This window comes from Euphorbia lathyris, chromosome 10, assembly GCF_963576675.1.
Source record: "Euphorbia lathyris chromosome 10, ddEupLath1.1, whole genome shotgun sequence".
NCBI lineage: Eukaryota > Viridiplantae > Streptophyta > Magnoliopsida > Malpighiales > Euphorbiaceae > Euphorbia > Euphorbia lathyris.
The window spans coordinates 9,550,276-9,567,747 of record NC_088919.1 but is presented as its reverse complement, the minus strand read 5'-3'; the positions used below and the strand labels follow the sequence as shown (position 1 = coordinate 9,567,747).

General features: G+C 39.8%; 1 protein-coding gene across 5 annotated transcripts; it reads right to left on the bottom strand.

Moving 5' to 3' along the window:
• Positions 1-1,780: 1,780 nt before the first annotated feature.
• On the bottom strand, positions 1,781-14,267 carry LOC136208485 (uncharacterized). Of its 5 annotated transcripts, none has more exons than XR_010677177.1 (6): positions 11,793-14,266; positions 11,575-11,667; positions 10,245-10,894; positions 9,826-10,051; positions 2,841-3,123; positions 1,781-2,719 (listed from the first exon to the last, which is right to left on the bottom strand). XR_010677177.1 is itself a non-coding variant. In XM_065999398.1 (5 exons), the coding sequence occupies exons 1-5, from the start codon at positions 13,191-13,193 to the stop codon at positions 3,082-3,084; spliced, it is 2,517 nt and encodes an 838-aa protein (XP_065855470.1). In that variant the 5' UTR covers positions 13,194-14,261; the 3' UTR covers positions 1,781-3,081. The 5 variants fall into 5 exon arrangements, 2 of the variants coding, with proteins under 2 accessions (XP_065855470.1, XP_065855471.1); XR_010677176.1 differs by having other exon boundaries at positions 2,841-3,228; positions 11,793-14,261; XR_010677178.1 differs by lacking the exon at positions 9,826-10,051 and having other exon boundaries at positions 11,793-14,267.
• Between the last annotated feature and the right edge of the window lie 3,205 nt (positions 14,268-17,472).

The window sequence follows — 17,472 nt, the reverse complement described above, 5'->3', positions numbered from 1 at the left end:
TTCTTTATTGTAGGAAAAACCTTGTATAAATATGTGTATTCATCTTAAGTTTAATATATTCATGTAGACTCTTAATCTACATGGTATCCCATGGATTTCTCTGTATTTTCATGGTCTGTTACATGGTATCAGAGCCTAAGGTCTAAGGTTTCTGAATTCTTTTTTTTTTGGTACAACTAAAATTTTGGATTTTTTTTTTGGTACAAATTGAAGTATGAAGAATATATAATATAAATTATATATTTTTTTATTTGAACATAAATTCATTATAGTTTTTGGTTAAACCAATTTCTTTTTTCAGAATAACCGATAACCAAATACCAAACAATACAAAATTGATAACCAAACCAAACCAAACCAGATTATTAAAATAGCCAAACTAAATAAGAATTTCGATTCAATTATCGGTTCGGTCATCGATTTTTGAACTTTTTGCTAACTTCTATTATATGACCTCTCAACTTCAAAATCTAACATAAAAGTCATCCAACTTTTGTGTTGGATTTTTAACTGTTAAACACAACAAAGTTGAGTGGCCATGGGTGTTATTTACCCCCAACTACCCGTATGTGTCCTATACTATAAGAAATAAAAAAAGACCATAGTTAATTCAGCCGTTAAGAGAAATATTAAAAACCCATCTGCCTGAGCATTGAATTTGTGAGATAAAACATAGAGTTATAATTACATTCTCTTTTTTTTTTTTGGTAAACATGAAAGGAAAAAAAAAAAAAAACTAAGACGGAGTCATCCTCGAAAAGCTAACACCTAAGGGGGCGTTTGGTTTGGGGGTTTCAGGAAAGGGTAAGGGAAAGGGAAAGCTTCATTCCCTTTGTTGGTGTTTGTTTTGCTAATTCAATCATTCCCTTTACATTTTTTTAGTTTTGGGTTTACCCCTAACTCCTCTAACCCATTCCCCACTTTCCCCTAAGGTTTTCTATTCACTTTCCCCTCTCTTTCTAACCTACACTCCTTATAAAATTTTACTTTACTCCCTATTTTATTTTTTTATTTTTATTTTGGTATCTATATTTTTTTATTTTTACATTTCTTTATCTTTGGATTAATTTTATTTTTGCTATATATTTTTAATTTTTTTACTCAAAAAATGTTTTTTGACTAAATTTTACTTTTTTTTATTTTTGTTTAATCCTTATATTTTTTTTATCACTAGATTAATTTCACTTTTGATCCTTATAATTATTTATTTTTACCTTTTTACCCTGAAAAATAATTTTGACCAAAATTTTTTCTTTTATCATATTATTCAGTTTTAATATTTATTTTTAATTATTTTAAAATAATTATTTTCTTTTTAAATATAATATTTATGCATTTTCTTTGATTAATTTTAACTTTTATAAACTTTATATTATTATAAATAAGGGTAGCAAATGAGTAACGTTTTGGATTGTTTGGGATTATATATGAAGTTATTTCACGTTTTATGGTAACTATAGTAAAAAAATTGATTTTTTTTTTATTATATATGAAGTTAAAAAAAATAGTTTGGATTCCCTATTTGAACCAAACATCCACAAAGGGAATGAGGTGGAATTGCATTCCCTTTCCTTAACATATCCAAACACATAGGGGTATGAATGCTCATTCATTTCATTTCCTTTAGTTTCCCTTTCTTGATTCTTTTTCCCTTACCCCTTGTGAACCAAACGCCCCCTAAAAGGCCATCAACAGAGACTCCAAAGTCAAATCATGAGTCATACTAACCAAAAAATCAGCAACCCGATTCTGTTCCCGGAAAACATGACGAAACCGAACGTATTCAAAATTCCTGATAAGATGCTTAATACCTTTAAAAAGATTCCGACCAATACAACCAGCAACGCCATCTCCATTAAGAGTATCCACAATCTCGGAATTGTCCGATTCAATTTCAATCTCAATCTAATTACATTCTCTATTGATTCTCCTACTAGCGTCATGCTCGATTTTCCTCAATCACTTCTATTTGTTCTATTTGTTTTAGTGTATCCACAACTTCTTTCATAGATGGACGGATTTCAGGATCAGATTCTAAACATTTTAAGGAAAGTTGTGCTGCTAGTAACATTGCTTTCAATGAGTATTGACCTTCTAACCTTTTGTCTATAATACTTCTCAACTCTCTCTTCTGTGAGTGAATCGGCTTCAACCAATAAAACAGGTTTTGCTTCTGTGTTAGATCTAACACCCTTAATCCCGTCATCAATGCCAGCAGCACCACGCCGAAGCTATATACATCACAGTTTATAAAATAATGACCCGATTATGATGGAAAAAAACACTATGTCAGCTAATTCATATGCCTTTACATATATATTCTAAACTACAACAACATTTTAGATCTCCTATTCTTGGCAACCAGAGGTATCACATAGAACTCAAATCAGCAAATTTGGAAAATACTTATGCAAGAGCGCTGGGCAGCATGTAGTTTGCAAAAATATTTTCCTTTTTCGTTGATTTATATCCCACTTTGGCAATATAAATCAACGAAAAATACTTTTGCAAGAATGTAGGGCAGCAACATAACCATAATCTCCATCTGAAGGTCCCAAAATGACAGAACTTAAAGTTGTTGACAAGCATATTCAAAGATTCACAGTTTACTACAAAATGAGGCGAGCATAAATGTTGTTTGACCTGTTGCAATATACTTGGGAGCAACATAACCATAATATCCATCTGAAGGTCCCCAACATATTTTTGCATTATAATTCTGTAAACAGGAGAAAAAAAATTTGGGTAAACAGAGCTACAAAATCATAATTCACAGTGAGATTTATGGAACTTCTCTCCAATTAATTTTATTTTATTTTAGCTTCAGAACGAGAACTTACGCCATCAAGCAGTATATTTGAAGTCTTAATATCTCTGTGAATAACATTATATGTTTGTGAAGTATGAAGAAAGTCAAGACCTCGAGCTGCTCCAATAGCTATCTTTATCCGCATATCCCAAGACAATGGTTCAATCACAGAATTTCCTCAACATAAAACCAACCCAATAACCAAAGAAGTTACTAAGTAAATCCAAACCTTTACATATTCTCAATTTTTTTCCACTCTTGCTCTTTTGTTATTAATTCTTACTTCTGAAAAGATAACTGTCCAAGCCTCCCCTCTGCATAAATTCATACACAAGAAATAAGTCTGTATCCTCCCAACAATATCCTATGCATTTAACCAAGTTTGGATGCCATAGCCTTTCAAGAATGTTCAACTCCAACTGCATTATCAAATTAGAAACTTAGTATAGTAAGCATAACTGCAAAGGATCATAGACATCATACAACATAAATTTAGATGGCTAAATATGTAATTTATGACCTGGATATTGTCAATTTGTTCGATCATGAACTCTAACTCCCTTCTTTGGAATATATTCCATGCAAGAAAATAATTGAATTTCCTTACTAGAATTCAACTTAGTTAATTTACCAAATCATTTTATGTCCAAAAAACATTTTTAGTATAAAGGAACTCAATTGTTAATGGAGCAAATGTATCCTCCAGAAACTACTCTCAATTTTTTTTTTGGTAGGAAAGGAAAAGAAAAAACAAACAAACAAAACCGCTTAACCCGGGATCAGCCTAGGAAAACTGACCCCCACCACATCCTCCAAGATCAAAGAAGAGATGAAGACCGGAAGAGAAGAAAAGGTCGAAAGACCCAACAAACTAGAGTGTCCTTTCATCGCAAGACGGTCCGCTACGCGGTTCTGCTCCCTATAAATATGAGCAAACCTAATAAACTCAAAGGAGGATCCAATCCTTCTAATGCCTTTAATAATGTTCAGGCTATTCCGGCAAATAGCATTGCCCTCAGAAATCATTTTAACCGCTTCTTGGTTATCTGACTCAACAAGAAGCTTCTTCACCCCTAGATCCTTAGCAAGCTTCAGGCCAGAAAAAATCACCCAAAGCTCTGCAGAAAAAGAAGAACCAATACCCAAATTCTGAGAGAAGCCAGAAACCCATCTGCCACCATCATCTCTAAGGACCCCTCCTGCGGCAATTCTCCCGTCTCTTAGACAAGAACCATCAGTGTTGAGCTTAACCACCCCTTCCCTCGGCCTACACCAGCCTAAAAGATTGACCTCCTTCCTCTGAACAGCCCTAGCCAAGGGGTCTTCAACAAAACTCTCAACCAAGGTACTAATCTTTTTAGAAAAGAAACCAAGGACATTTGGCTGAGAAACCACTCCTCCTCCAAAGATCTTCTCGTTCCGCCATCTCCAAATCTGATGGCAAACCACCACAAAAAGAAGAACACCCTGCTTCCCAGGCAGAAGAATCACTTTAATTCCATCTACAAACCAATCATTCTCAGAATGGGCTAAAAAGGAAGATAGCACATCCCTAGGGAGAATTCTTCTCCAAACCTCTTTACTTTTCTCACAATCCCTGAGAGCATGGCACAAAGTTTCCTCAAACCCACTGCATCTGCCACAGGCTCCAGAATCCACCAGATGCCTCCTTTTCCTATCCGAATTAGTAAGCAACCTATTCCTAGCCCCAAGCCACAGGAAGCTCCTAATACGGAACGACACTTTTAAGGCCCAAATCGTTTTCCACACCCCAGGGGAAGAAGAATCCAAACCCTGATAGAACGCCTGAAAAGCAGATTTACACGAATAGGCGCCATTGTTAGTCAGCGCCCAACAGTAACTATCCTTGTCTTCAATTTGATTACTAATCTGAACACCTCTAATAGTTAGGAGCGATTCCAGACTGAGGTAGGAATCAAATTTATCCCAAATCCACTCACCCTCAGAATCCACAACATCAGCAATCCTCCAGTCCTGAATGTCCAACGGAGGCAAGGAAGTACACACCTCCAATAAAGGCTTCTTACCTATCCAAATATCCTTCCAGAAACTGATGGACCTGCCATTACTCACATTCCACCCAATGCCAGAACAAAATTCAGCAAAAACTGCACTAATGCCTTTCCAAAGAAAGGAACAATTAACCACTCTATCCTTAGGCCCCCCAAACACCTTATCCTTCCGATACTTACCGCATAAAAACTGGACCCACAGAGCTGAAGGAAACTGCCACATCCGCCACAGGAGTTTCATTAATAAGACTTTATTATTATCTTTGACTTTCCTAATGCCCAGACCTCCTATATCTTTAATCTGACAAACCTCACTCCAAGGAACAAGGTGGATCTTTCTCCCCTCCTCAGCTTCTCCCCATAGGAACATACGGTTAATTTTATCAAGATCTTTAAGCACAGGTTCAGGAAGATGACAAGCCTGCATAATGTGATTGGAAGTCGCACAATTAACAGATTGAATTAACGTAAGACGGCCAGCAAGAGAGAGAGTCTTAGCTTTCCACGTGGCACACTTCATATTAGCTTTATCCAAGGTATCTTTAAAAGACACTTTAGACACTCTTTCACTATGGAGGGGGATACCCAGATACTTCCCGAGAGAGCTAGTCAGAGGAATACCCTACAGATCACTCAACCTTTTACAGACTCTCTGGTTCATATTTTTAGAACACATCATCCTAGACTTTTGGACATTAAGCTTCTGACCAGAGGCCGAACAGAAACAATCAAGAATATCCATAATAATACTCAACTGCTCCTCATTACCTTCCAGAAAGATCAGAACATCATCCGTAAAGAATAAGTGATTAACCTGGGGACAGAAACTATTGATAGCCACTGGGTGGAAACTCCCATTATCAACAGCATCTTGGATCAGATGAGACAACCTCTCCATTGCAATAACAAAAAGGAAGGGGCTCATTGGATTTCCTTGACGGATACCCCTACCCGGAGAGAATTCCTCCGACATATCCCCATTAATCATAACTTGAAAAACAGGAGAAGAGATGCAAACCTTTATTAACCTTCTCCAACTGTCAGGGATCCTAGCTCTCTCCAGACTCTCCATCAGGAAACTCCAGTTGATGCGATAATAGGCTTTCTCCAGATCCAACTTAAGAGCCACAATGCCTTTCTTCCCCTTCCTGATCTTCATAGTGTGGACCATCTCCTGGGCAATCACCACATTATCCATCATTTGTCTACCAGGAACAAAACTTCCCCGATTCTGACAAATGATCTCAGGAAGAATGCAACGGATTCTATTAGCCACAATCTTTGTAACAGTCTTATAAAGAACATTACAAAGATTGATAGGCCTCATATGCAAAAAGGAAGAAGGCTTCTCAATTTTAGGGATCAGAACCAGAAGGGTTCTATTCACCAGCCCTATATCCTGAGAACCATTAAAAACACCTATGATAAAGTTATAGATACCTTCCTTCACAACCTCCCAGTGCTTATGGTAAAAACCAGCAGGCAGGCCATCAATCCCAGGAGCTTTAGTAGCCCCAATACTGAAAATAGCTTGATCAATTTCCTTCAGGGAAATAGGGTGGAAGGCATCTAGAATACCATCCTCTCCAACCATAGGAAAGGTAGCCATAGAATGAGCCCTCTCCAGATGAACAGGCTCCTCTTTGAACAGATCCTTATAGAAATCCAGGGCCAAGCTCCGAATATCATCAACCTCATACACCCGATCACCATTAGAGTTCTTAATAGCATCAATTCTATTCCTCTGCCTTCTAATGATGGTAGAGAGATGAAAATACCTGGTAATTCGATCCCCATCTCTAATCCAGGACTTCCTAGACTTTTGAAACCAAAGAAGCTCCTCCTGCCTGAGCACAGCTTCCAGCTCCTTCTGAAGGGTTTCGAGAAGGCCATTCAAACCGTGATCAAACCTAACCTCCAACCTACGCTGAATGCCCTCAATTCTATTCAATAATTTATTCTTTCTCCTAATAATATGCCCAAAGACATTCTTATTCCACCCCAGCACATTATTCCTGAATCCTTCAGCAGCTTGAAGGACATTCGAGTGAGGTTTCCAATTATCATGAACGAATTCCTTAAACTTAGGATGAGACTCCCAAGCCAACTGATAACGGAACGGTCTCTCACCCCTAGGACGATTGCCTCTCATCAGCCTAAACAAAATAGGACAGTGATCCGAATGACGGAACGGGAGATTTAACACAGAACTCTCAGGGAAAGTAGTTTGAGCTAAAACATTAGCATAAACCTTATCCAAACGAACAAAGGTACTATTGAGCTTCCAAGTGAACTTATGACCAGAGGCCCCAAGATCAGAAAGCCCACATAAATCCGTACTATTCTTGTGGTGAAGGCAGCGATTAACATAATGATGCGAACCCCCTCTCTGATCACACATAGCCACAAACCAAGGCTCAGATATGCTGATACTCATAGAGTAAAGAACCTCCCAAAGCCGTTTCTGATTTGCCAAAATAGGGTCAGCATACACCAGGGTAATAAAAAAGGATTTATTACCGGAAACACTCACTTTGCAATGAATAAACTGCTTATCCATGCTGATAATATCGAAATGAACCCGATCTGGCTTCCAGAAAAGCCAAATCCCACTAGCCCGGCCAGTAGCCTCCGATCTAACACAGTTCCAGCTCCTAAACTTTTTAACCACCTCATCTGCTTTATCTCCACTAATCTTAGTTTCCATTAAAGCAAAACAAGACGGATTAAATTGTTTAATTAGATCATTAACATGGATACGGGTAGCCTTGCTAGCCGCACCTCTAACATTCCAAAACAACAAATCCATAGAAAGGAGGATAACTGACCGCACCCACAACCCTAAGCCAGGTATTTATTAGGGGCTCCTGAGAGCCTTGCCGAGGTACCCGCATGCCCTCTCTTATCTGGTAAAACCAAAGAATTATGGCCACCTTTTTGCTTCCCTTTTAGCTTTTTCATACTAGTTTTATTAACTCCCATAGTCTTCCCAATACCAGGGTCACCATGACTAGGAATACTAACCTCAATCATCATTTTCTTCCTTTGATAAGCTAAAGTCTGGGATCCCACCTGGGATTCACCTTTGGACACAAAAAGGGGGTTAACAGTTTCAATCACCTTAGCTGATGGTTCTATAGATTCTAATCCTGACATGCTTTGATCAATTTGCTCGTCAACCTGGCCAAATCCTGTACTTCCTCAATAGTCAGGGCCCCAAATCTGGAACCTGAAGTGATACCTGCCGCAGCCCTAGAATCCCCATTAACTTTGGGGTTAGGTTTCTCTTTGATACTAGGCTTAGCAGTAGGATTTGGAAGGATAGTCTTTATATTAGGGTTAATATCAGGGGGGCGATTTTGAACAACTGAAGGCTGAGTCATTCGTCTAGCAGGCCTCTTCGCGACCATCCAGGGACCAAAATTCCCCCCATCACCTTGGATCCCTTCGGTTCTTCCGATATTCCCCTCAGCTTCCACTTTTACCACCTTCTCCCTCTTAGGGCATCCCTCCCTAGTATGACCATACATACCACAATCATAACAAATATTATGTAACCCTTCATATTCAATAAGGAACACCTTGTTCTGAACACAGAATTTTGATAACAGGGGTTTTGCAAGATCAACATCAATATGAACCTTCCCCACCAGACCTCCTATTTTATTGAGAAAACTTTCACTGTAATACTCTATAGGAATGCCCGGAAACCTAACCCAAGTCAAAATTCTGCTCACCGAGCAATCATGAGGATTAAAATTTGGAACCCAAGGCCTCAAGGCCAGAACATGGTTGGAAATAATATACGGACCCCCATTGATCACAACATTATAATCTTCAACACGAGTAAATTTAATGACATAGTAGTCATTTTCTAAATCAGTAATACTGACTTTACCTTTCTTAGCCCACTGTGCTTGGATCCTCTGGGCGAAGTAGTTAAAACTAATTCTCTTCCCAAGTACAGTAACTATTGAAGAGATCTTCCACTTTTTCCTGAGCTCTCGCTTCTCTGCTGAGGAAAGCCTGATCACCGGACAAAGCGGATCGTCATGTTCACCATCCTCTTCATCAGAGTCAGAGAACACATCCTCATAATCCCCTTCCATCAACACCTCCGCCATACAAGGCTCCTCCTCAATTTGGGAGAAACAGAGTTCCCCTGAATCTGAACCCCACCCTCATCACCAAACCTATCCGACATCCCTTTTATATCCTGGATATGTCCCAAGGCAGCCTACACCACTGCCGCCGCCCCATTCTGCACAGCCCCCACCCTGCTCGGCACCCTGTTGGCGCACAAATTGGACTGCCCAGCAGAACCGCCGGCGCCCCCTGCGCAAGGCCCAGCAGAACCGCCGGCGCCCCCTGCGCAAGGCCCAGCAGAACCGCCGGCAGCACTGCCGACGCTCGTCTTGCCCCGCCCAGCGCCATCAGCATCAGTCTCGGTCTGCCCAGGTGGAGCCTTCTCCCCCACATCAGAAACCAGCCCTGCCCCAGCCGCCCGATCGCACACACTCCCCTGCCCATCGGTCCCCAACCTGCCTACCGCGCCGCCCAGCGCCTCCCACGATCCCCTCACCCCCTCATGGCCCCGCTCCTCCCTTCCCCCATCTTCCCTAGTGCCCCATACCTCCAGCCCGCAATCCCCCTCCATGGCGCTCTCCTCCTCCCGATCTGCCCAAACCGTAGCCGACACCACCCCCTCACCTCCACCCGCCGCCCTCCTCTCCCTAGATCTATCCCTAACCCTTTTCACCATAAACCCTAGCAGAGAGACAAGAGAGAGAGAGAGAGAGAAAAATGTTGTAAAGTCTGAAACTACTCTCAATTTAATTCTCACAAAATCGATTTTCTTTGGCATTATTTCCCATTCTCACATAACAAGCTATTCTTAAAACGAGACAATTCCATTCTCCTAATTTTTCTCTTCCAAACATGAAGAATAGTGGTGGTAAATATAATCTCAATGAGAATGCATACCATCCCCTCTATGAATTGTTGCTGACACTTGAAGCTCGATCTCCTGATGGCAACTGGGATTTCAGTGCTGGTTTTGGAGGGTGCAAAAGTCTCTTCGTCTATCCATCCTTTATAAAGTGTACCAGAACCTCCTTCACCCAACAAATTATCTTGTCTAAAATTCTGTGTAGCAATGTTCAGATCAGCAACGGAGAAACGTTGACAATGCAGTTTTGCCTCGCAGCAGCTTGCAGAAGAGTCAATAATACATTATAAATTGAAAGTGCTTAATTGATGATTGGACTTTGAAAATATAATAAATTTAGAAATAAAAAAGCAGTACTAATGATCTATTTTGAATCAATGTAATATGATTCTGAAAAGAAAGCAAGTGGTCAAGTATCATAATGTAATTAAAAGCATAAGAAAAGAAATGTTACCTCATCATAGTTGTATTAAGATCTCCCCTTAATGAATATAAGCTTCCATTTATTTCTATTTTCTCCGGCGGCGTCCTCAACGATCCATAAGAGAAAAATTCCATCTTATTGCATTGGTTAAGTTTCAAAGATGCCAACAAAGGTAATTCAATTTCATAAATCCCACCCAAGAAAATCCTAAGATTGGGTATATGTTGAAGTTCTAAAAGCTTCAGTTGGGGGAATAGAATTTCGCCTTTTACCCCATTTTCATCATCTTTTGCAACAATTTCTTCCATCTTCTCACAACGACTGATATATATTTTTTGTAGTTGAGCCAAAAGTTTAGCTACTCGACATGAAAAAACATATAAATTCGAACATTCTGATAAAACAAGAAGTTGCAAGTTCTGAAAGGAGGTAATTTTTGGGGAAATGTGAAACCATATATGAACTAAGTTTCGTAGACCGTGCAGCTCTAACTCTTCCAAAGAATTGAAGGCTTTAGAAGTAGCATGGTTTTCCTCAAACAAAAATATTATTTTTACCGCACCACAAAATGCTATTTTAAGTCTTTTCAAATTCTGCAACCATTTTTCCGCCAATTTGGATGGAAATGCACTGTAAATCTTCATCTGGCCAATTACATCCATGTTCCCGACCACTGATACCTTCCAAGTAAAAGAAATATAAAATGAATAATAATAATAAATTGAAAGACACACATAATGAGACTATACTGTTAAAAAGAATTCTCTAATTATTATATCTTAAATCTTTTAACTATGAAGCACCATACTCATACGAGTACAGAAGAAAACATTTTGAAAAAATATGGGATATGGGTATGGCCGGGAAAGATAAGAAATCCAAAGAAAGAAATATAGAGAAGGATGAAGAGATTTTTGTTTTAATGAAAGAAATATATATATATAGAGAGAATAGCATGGTGCTTAAAAAAGAACCCGATATTTTACATAATTAACTCAATGATCCGTGTCTCCAAAGTGTTCTCATATGTCCCCCATATTAAAAAAAAAGGGGACAGATTTGGCATGCCCATGACCTGACACATACATTAACCACCTAAAAGTTTCAGTGCTTCATAGTCTTTTAATTATTAAATGATCTTAAATCATATAATAGTTTTGCATAGCCATTAAGGCATTAAGTAATTTTTAATTAATATAAGATTTAATTCCCATCTTATATGTACTTTTAGACTCTCCAATAATAAATAAAATTTAGCATAGAAGATGATTTTTAAACATTTCCCTCACCTTATTATATAATAAAATTATGCAATAAATAATAATAATAATTATGTGTATACATATGTGTGTAAGTGTACCTGTTTGCCGGAAATAAGTTCCTTATCACCATTGCAACTTTCAGAATTTCCATCAAATGTACTAATGGATCCCTCCATGTAATTTGACACAATCTGTCAATGAGAACCGACCATCATTATTTGTCATTAAAATAAATTTTCATCATTTATATTTGTAGACAAAAATGATAACAATATAGAAAAAACTGATGAGAACAAGAGAACAATTATGTTCTTACCTTATTAGTTGTCAAGGATTCATTGGTATCATCGTGAACACCATTAATCGTATTATCATTGTGGTCCAGTAAATGAATCAGCCTTGGAAGCAAATACAAATCTAGTTTTTCAATAGTGCAAAGTGCAAGGGAGATGTCGTCCTCCTCATCTTCGTAAAAAATTCCCTCCATTTCGTTACAATCAAGTATCTCTATGCTTTTCAGTATCAATCCTCTGACAATTGATAATGGAAATACGTATTTCAATTTATGACAGAACCTTATGCTTATGTGACTCAAGTTCGGAAGCCATCGAAAATATGTCCATCTTTCATGACATATTTCTTTCAAATTAGATAACATTGATAAATGAAGACACTTCAACTTCTTGAACAAATAATCACCTTCTGATAGAATTTGCTTTTTTGTTGTATCAACTATGTATTCTAGTTCATCACATTCGGAAATAATCATCTTCTTTAACTGCGAAAAGTCATTAACATCAAGCTGGTAGATGACATTCTTCAAATTTCTCACTCTTGTCAAACTCAAGTCTTCGGTACGACTCATCAAATCACAAATACCACTTTCTTTGATATCACATGCTTCACCTGTGAGTTGCAACTGATTTATTGAACCTTTGCCAAATGGTTGATATTTAACATTATTTGGTACAAGAATTTTAAACTCTTGAATGTTTTTGAATATCGGCGACTTTTTTGGCCGTACAGTAATTTGTAATGTCTTTAGTGAAAGAGATACTATCTCAGTAAAGCTTGCATTGACTCTCTCTTCATCATCAGAATTATCCTCTTCCCCTGATTCCCATTCATCATAATCATCATATTTTTTTGGCTTGCATCCCCACCTTCTGAAGCTTAATGGAAAATACAACTCTTCTAGTTTCAACAATCTTGACAATACACCTGCTGGAATGTATGCAATGTTCATTTTCCTTAAGTCGAGCAACCTCAGATTCTCTAGTTGTCCCATCTCCCTAGGAATATCTGTCAAACTTAAGACGAAAATTGAAAGAAATTCCAAATTTATCAAACCACCGATCCAAGACATATCTTCAAACTTAAGTACTTTCAGACGCAATGTTCTAAGATTCCTCAACACATTAAGAGATTGTGGTAGTGATGGTACGTCCAGTGATAGAACACGAAGCTCTTTCATACCTTCAAAGAAATCAACTGGAATGCTTTGTGAATCGTCTCTATATTGAAGTTGTAGCAGAGTAAGCTTTGGACACTCCAAATGAACATGGTGCTCACTGACTTTTTTAAGCACAAGTGAAAGTCCATAGCAATCTTCATACTGATTTGACTCCGGCCACTTTTCTATTATAATCTCTCGGTGAAATACCAATGGATACCTTGAGGCAATCAACTTTGCTAAATCACGTCCACCGTCTAGCATTTTTACATACTGATGGCAGGGTTGATCTTTCTCATGAGCAAGTCTAATTTTTCCACCAATTTCTTTACGGAGATACTTTTTTTTTAATGAAAGATTGGGACGCGATTAAGAGGTTAGACATCCCAACTAGGTTGGCACCCCTAACGCACTTAACCAACCCTGAATATTATTAATAAAAAAAATGAAAATTACAAAAGGGGGAGAAAATTAAAGGAAACGAATATGAGCAACATTACAAAGGTCATCGAAAACATGAAATTGGCAAAAATAAGGCGCAAAGTGCCACCAGTGGAGCGCTGATGCAGATTTGCCAAAATAGGCAAGACGATCCGCAGCTTGATTACCTTCCCTGAAGATATGAGTGATTTTGCAGTTCATAGACGAACAACGTGAGAAGCAGCTTAACCATTCTTGCTTAACCCTCCATGGAACCGCAGTAGATTTTTCACTGAGCAACTTAACCGCATATGCCGAGTCAGATTCAATCCACAAATTGTGCCAGCCTCTTTCCCAGGCAGCTTCAATAGCAAAGACGATCGCCATCAGCTCAGTCGTATGAGCATAAGAATCGGCAATGGGAAAGGCGAAACAGCCCATTACAAAACCTCTTCCGTTTCTGAAAATCCCCCCAGCGCCAGCGATGCCAGGAGCACCCTCAGCAGCCCCGTCGGTGTTAACCTTAATCCAGCCTGTCGGGGGCGGGCACCAGCGCACCGTAATGAAGTCCGGTTCCGGAGGTGGCCTGACCCAAGACGTTGAAGAGGAGGTCCATTTAGGCTCATGGAAGAGGAAGAACAGACGGTTTAGAAGAACTTGGATTGAAGGGAGTTCGTTTTCAAACACAGCCAGGTTCCTGATATGCCAAATATACCAAACCGTAGTAACCGTCGCCAAGTTCCACAAGCGGCGTTTCTTCGATCGGAAGCCAACCGCTCTTATAACGCTAAATAAAGCCTCAAAAGTAGTCACAAAGCAGAGAGTAACCGCAAAGTTATTAAAGACCATCGCCCAAAGACGTCTCGCAATCCAACACGTAACAAAAAGATGATCCAAAGTCTCGATATTGCAATTACACAAGGCATATCTCGAAGCAAGAGAGAAGCCGCGTACCTGAAGATTAACCTGAACTGAAATTTTCCCATGAATTACCAGCCAGCAGGCAAACGAACGTCGGGGAGGGACATGCATTCCAGATAAAGCGATTCCAGGGAACCGCCGGCGAAACAGAGCAGAGCGAGCTGTACAGGGATTTTGTCGTAAGTTCTCCTGACATGGAATGTTTCCAAATGCAGGTGTCGGTTCCATCCCGATTACCTTGAACCCGAAGAATACGAGTCTGGACTTGTTCGGGAAGCTGATCCAAGTTATTCCACGAGTTATCCAACCTGTAATTTCGCAATGGCTCAAAAAGTGTGCGCTGATTTTTAGGCGGAATGCCAAGCTGATCAGCGACAGACGGGGATATCCACGAGTCGGTCCAGAAATTTAGCCGGGAGTTGTCTCCGAACCACCACACAATGTCCTCTCTAACTTGTTCATATACCCTCCTCATGGAAGACCAGACCGACGAGTTTGAGATGTATGGATTTGGTAAGCCCGAATGCGTGTGAAAGCGAGTAATAAGAAGCTTAGGGATGAAGTCGTCGCCCTTTAAAAGTTCCCAACTAAACTTTCCAAGAAGTGCTGAATTAAACATACCCATGTTTTTAATTCCCAATCGACCACACTCTAAAGGTTGACAACAGATACGCCAGGCAACAGTGCAAAGTTTCCGCTGATCCCTATTTCCCGTCCAAAGAAAGTTCCGAAAGGCTTTATCAATTTTTGTGATAAGCGAGACAGGCCATCTGTAAACCATGAATGAGTGGATCAAAGCTCCCGTTAAAGCAGATTTAATTAGAGTGAGTCTGCCCGCTAGAGAAAGCGCTTGCCCTTTCCAGAGATTGAATTTAGCAATAAAGCGATCCATTAAAGGTTGCAAAAACCTTGCCTTCGGGGCCCCCTGAAAAAGCGGAACACCAAGGTAATTGAAAGGTAAGCTCACACGCCGAATTCCCAATATGCCGACAAGTCTGTTTTGGCGCTGAATGTTGATCCGATTCCCAAAAAACACCTCCGATTTTTCCCAATTAACCGTCTGACCCGAAATTGCTGCATAGAAATCAAAAAGATCCTTGATGCACTTCATGTTCTTTAGGGTAGCCCTGGCAAACAACAACATATCATCTGCATAGAGGAGGTGCGAAGGAAAAGAAGCTTGCCTGTTATATGTCATAGTCTGAAACTGATTGTTCCTGACCAGCTTAGTCAGCCATCGGCTAAAAAAGTCTTCAGCAATGCCAAAAAGAATCGGGGAAAGAGGATCGTCCTGTCGCACACCACAAGAACAGCCAAAAAACCCCTTAATTCCGCCTCCCAGAGCAATAGAGATTCTAGCTGATCGAAGAACTTCCAAAATCCAGTCTCTAAATTGCAATGAGAAACCAAATGCTTCCAGAACAGCCAAGAGGAAGTTCCTATCAAGTGTATCAAAAGCCTTTCTAATATCAATCTTCAAGGCCATGTTACCACCATAACAGTTTTTATTCAACATGTTAATACCTTCAGAAGCTGCAGCAATACAATGATGAATACTTCGACCAGAAATGAATCCGAATTGATTGTCAGACACAATACGAGAAGCAATAGGGGCCAGCCTGTCTGCGAGAATTTTCGAGATAATTTTATAATTGAAATTACCCATAGCAATTGGCCTAAACTGTTGAATTTCTATAGCATCAGCAGATTTGGGAAGCAGAGTCATAATACTGGAATTCATCCCTGGCAACATGTAGCCCGAAGCAAAAAAACTCTGAACCATCTTACAAAGATCCGTGCTAATTATGTCCCAATACTGTTGATAGAATACTCCCCCGAAACCGTCAGGTCCCAGAGAGCTATCTCGGTTCAGATCAAAGACTGCAGACCTAATCTCATCAATCGAAGGTTGCCGAGTTAAAACCTCATTATCCATCGATGTGACGCAAACCGGAATTACCTCAGTGATTGGGGCATGGTCGACTAGAGGCCTGCTGCTTGTGAACAGACTTGAATAATAATCCACGACATGCTGTGCGATCACATTCTCATCGTTGACCATGACACCATCAATAAGAAGGGTATCAAGAGAGGAATGAGTTTTCCTACCCTTAGCTGCGCGATGGAAGTAGCTCGAGTTACGATCCCCCGCTTCAAGCCATTTTTCTCTACTTTTATCCCGAAGGAGAAGCTCCTGTCTGAATAGCTGAAGATCTAAATCTTGTTTTGCTTTTACTTCCTGCACACGGTTTACCTCATTCAGACCCTGAGAAGAAATAACTTGCTGTACACTCGAGAGGTGCCAATTAAATTGGCAAGGGAAGGCTTGCCCCCAATACACCCTTGTGGTGGGACCCCTCCCCGGACCCTCGCTCAGCGGGGACGCGTAATGCGACCGGGCCGCCCTTTTTTTTACACTCGAGAGGTGCAAATTTGCAGCTGCTATATTATTCTCAACTCTGCCAAAGATTTCTCTGTTCCAGACCCGGAGCTTAGCCCTTAAAGATTTCAATTTGTAGCAGAAAAGTTGTGTTGGAGGTAAAGAGACATGAGTACCTTGCCAGTGCGTAAGAACCAACTCCCGCAGCGAGATATGGGTAGTCCACATGGAAAAGAACCGAAACCGGGAATGCCTTACTATACCATTTTTGCAAACTAATAACAAAGGACTATGATCTGATTGGTACCGGGAGAGAGCCGTACAACTGATAGTACTCCAGGAATCAACAAAATCCTCAGACACAAGAGCCCTATCAAGTCTACTTTCAACATGCTCAGTGCCAAACCGACCGTTTGACCAAGTGTACTGCAAGCCTGCATTAGCCACTTCGATAAGCTCATTGTTGTTAATAAAATCACGGAACTCCCTGCAGCTAATATCAGACGGAATGCGTCCGGTTTTTTCGTGAGCCCCTGTAATCGCATTGAAATCTCCAATAACCATTTTTTTTCTGCTATCATCAATAGCACTGACAGAATCCCAAAGCAGATGCCGTCGACCAAAATAATTGCTGCCATATACAAAAGTAAATTGGAAAAAACCCACTGCAGTACCATATCTAATCGTAATGTGCTGATCATGATTCAAAATGATGTTGCAAAGATTGATATTACCGATTTTGCAGAAAAGCCAAATAGAATTACAAGGATTGCTTTCAACAAACTGTAAGCCAATCGAATTCCAGAAAAACGTAGGAATTTT

Bases quoted from the DNA above. Each gene is read 5' to 3' on its own strand.
- LOC136208485 (XM_065999398.1), bottom strand. From the start codon at position 13,193: ATGCTAGACGGTGGACGTGATTTAGCAAAGTTGATTGCCTCAAGGTAT. The intron at 11,668-11,792 runs GTAAGAACATAA...TCTCATTGACAG, and splicing joins AATCCTTGACAACTAATAAG to ATTGTGTCAAATTACATGGA. The intron at 10,052-10,244 runs GTAACATTTCTT...CTCTTCTGCAAG, and splicing joins CTTAATACAACTATGATGAG to CTGCTGCGAGGCAAAACTGC.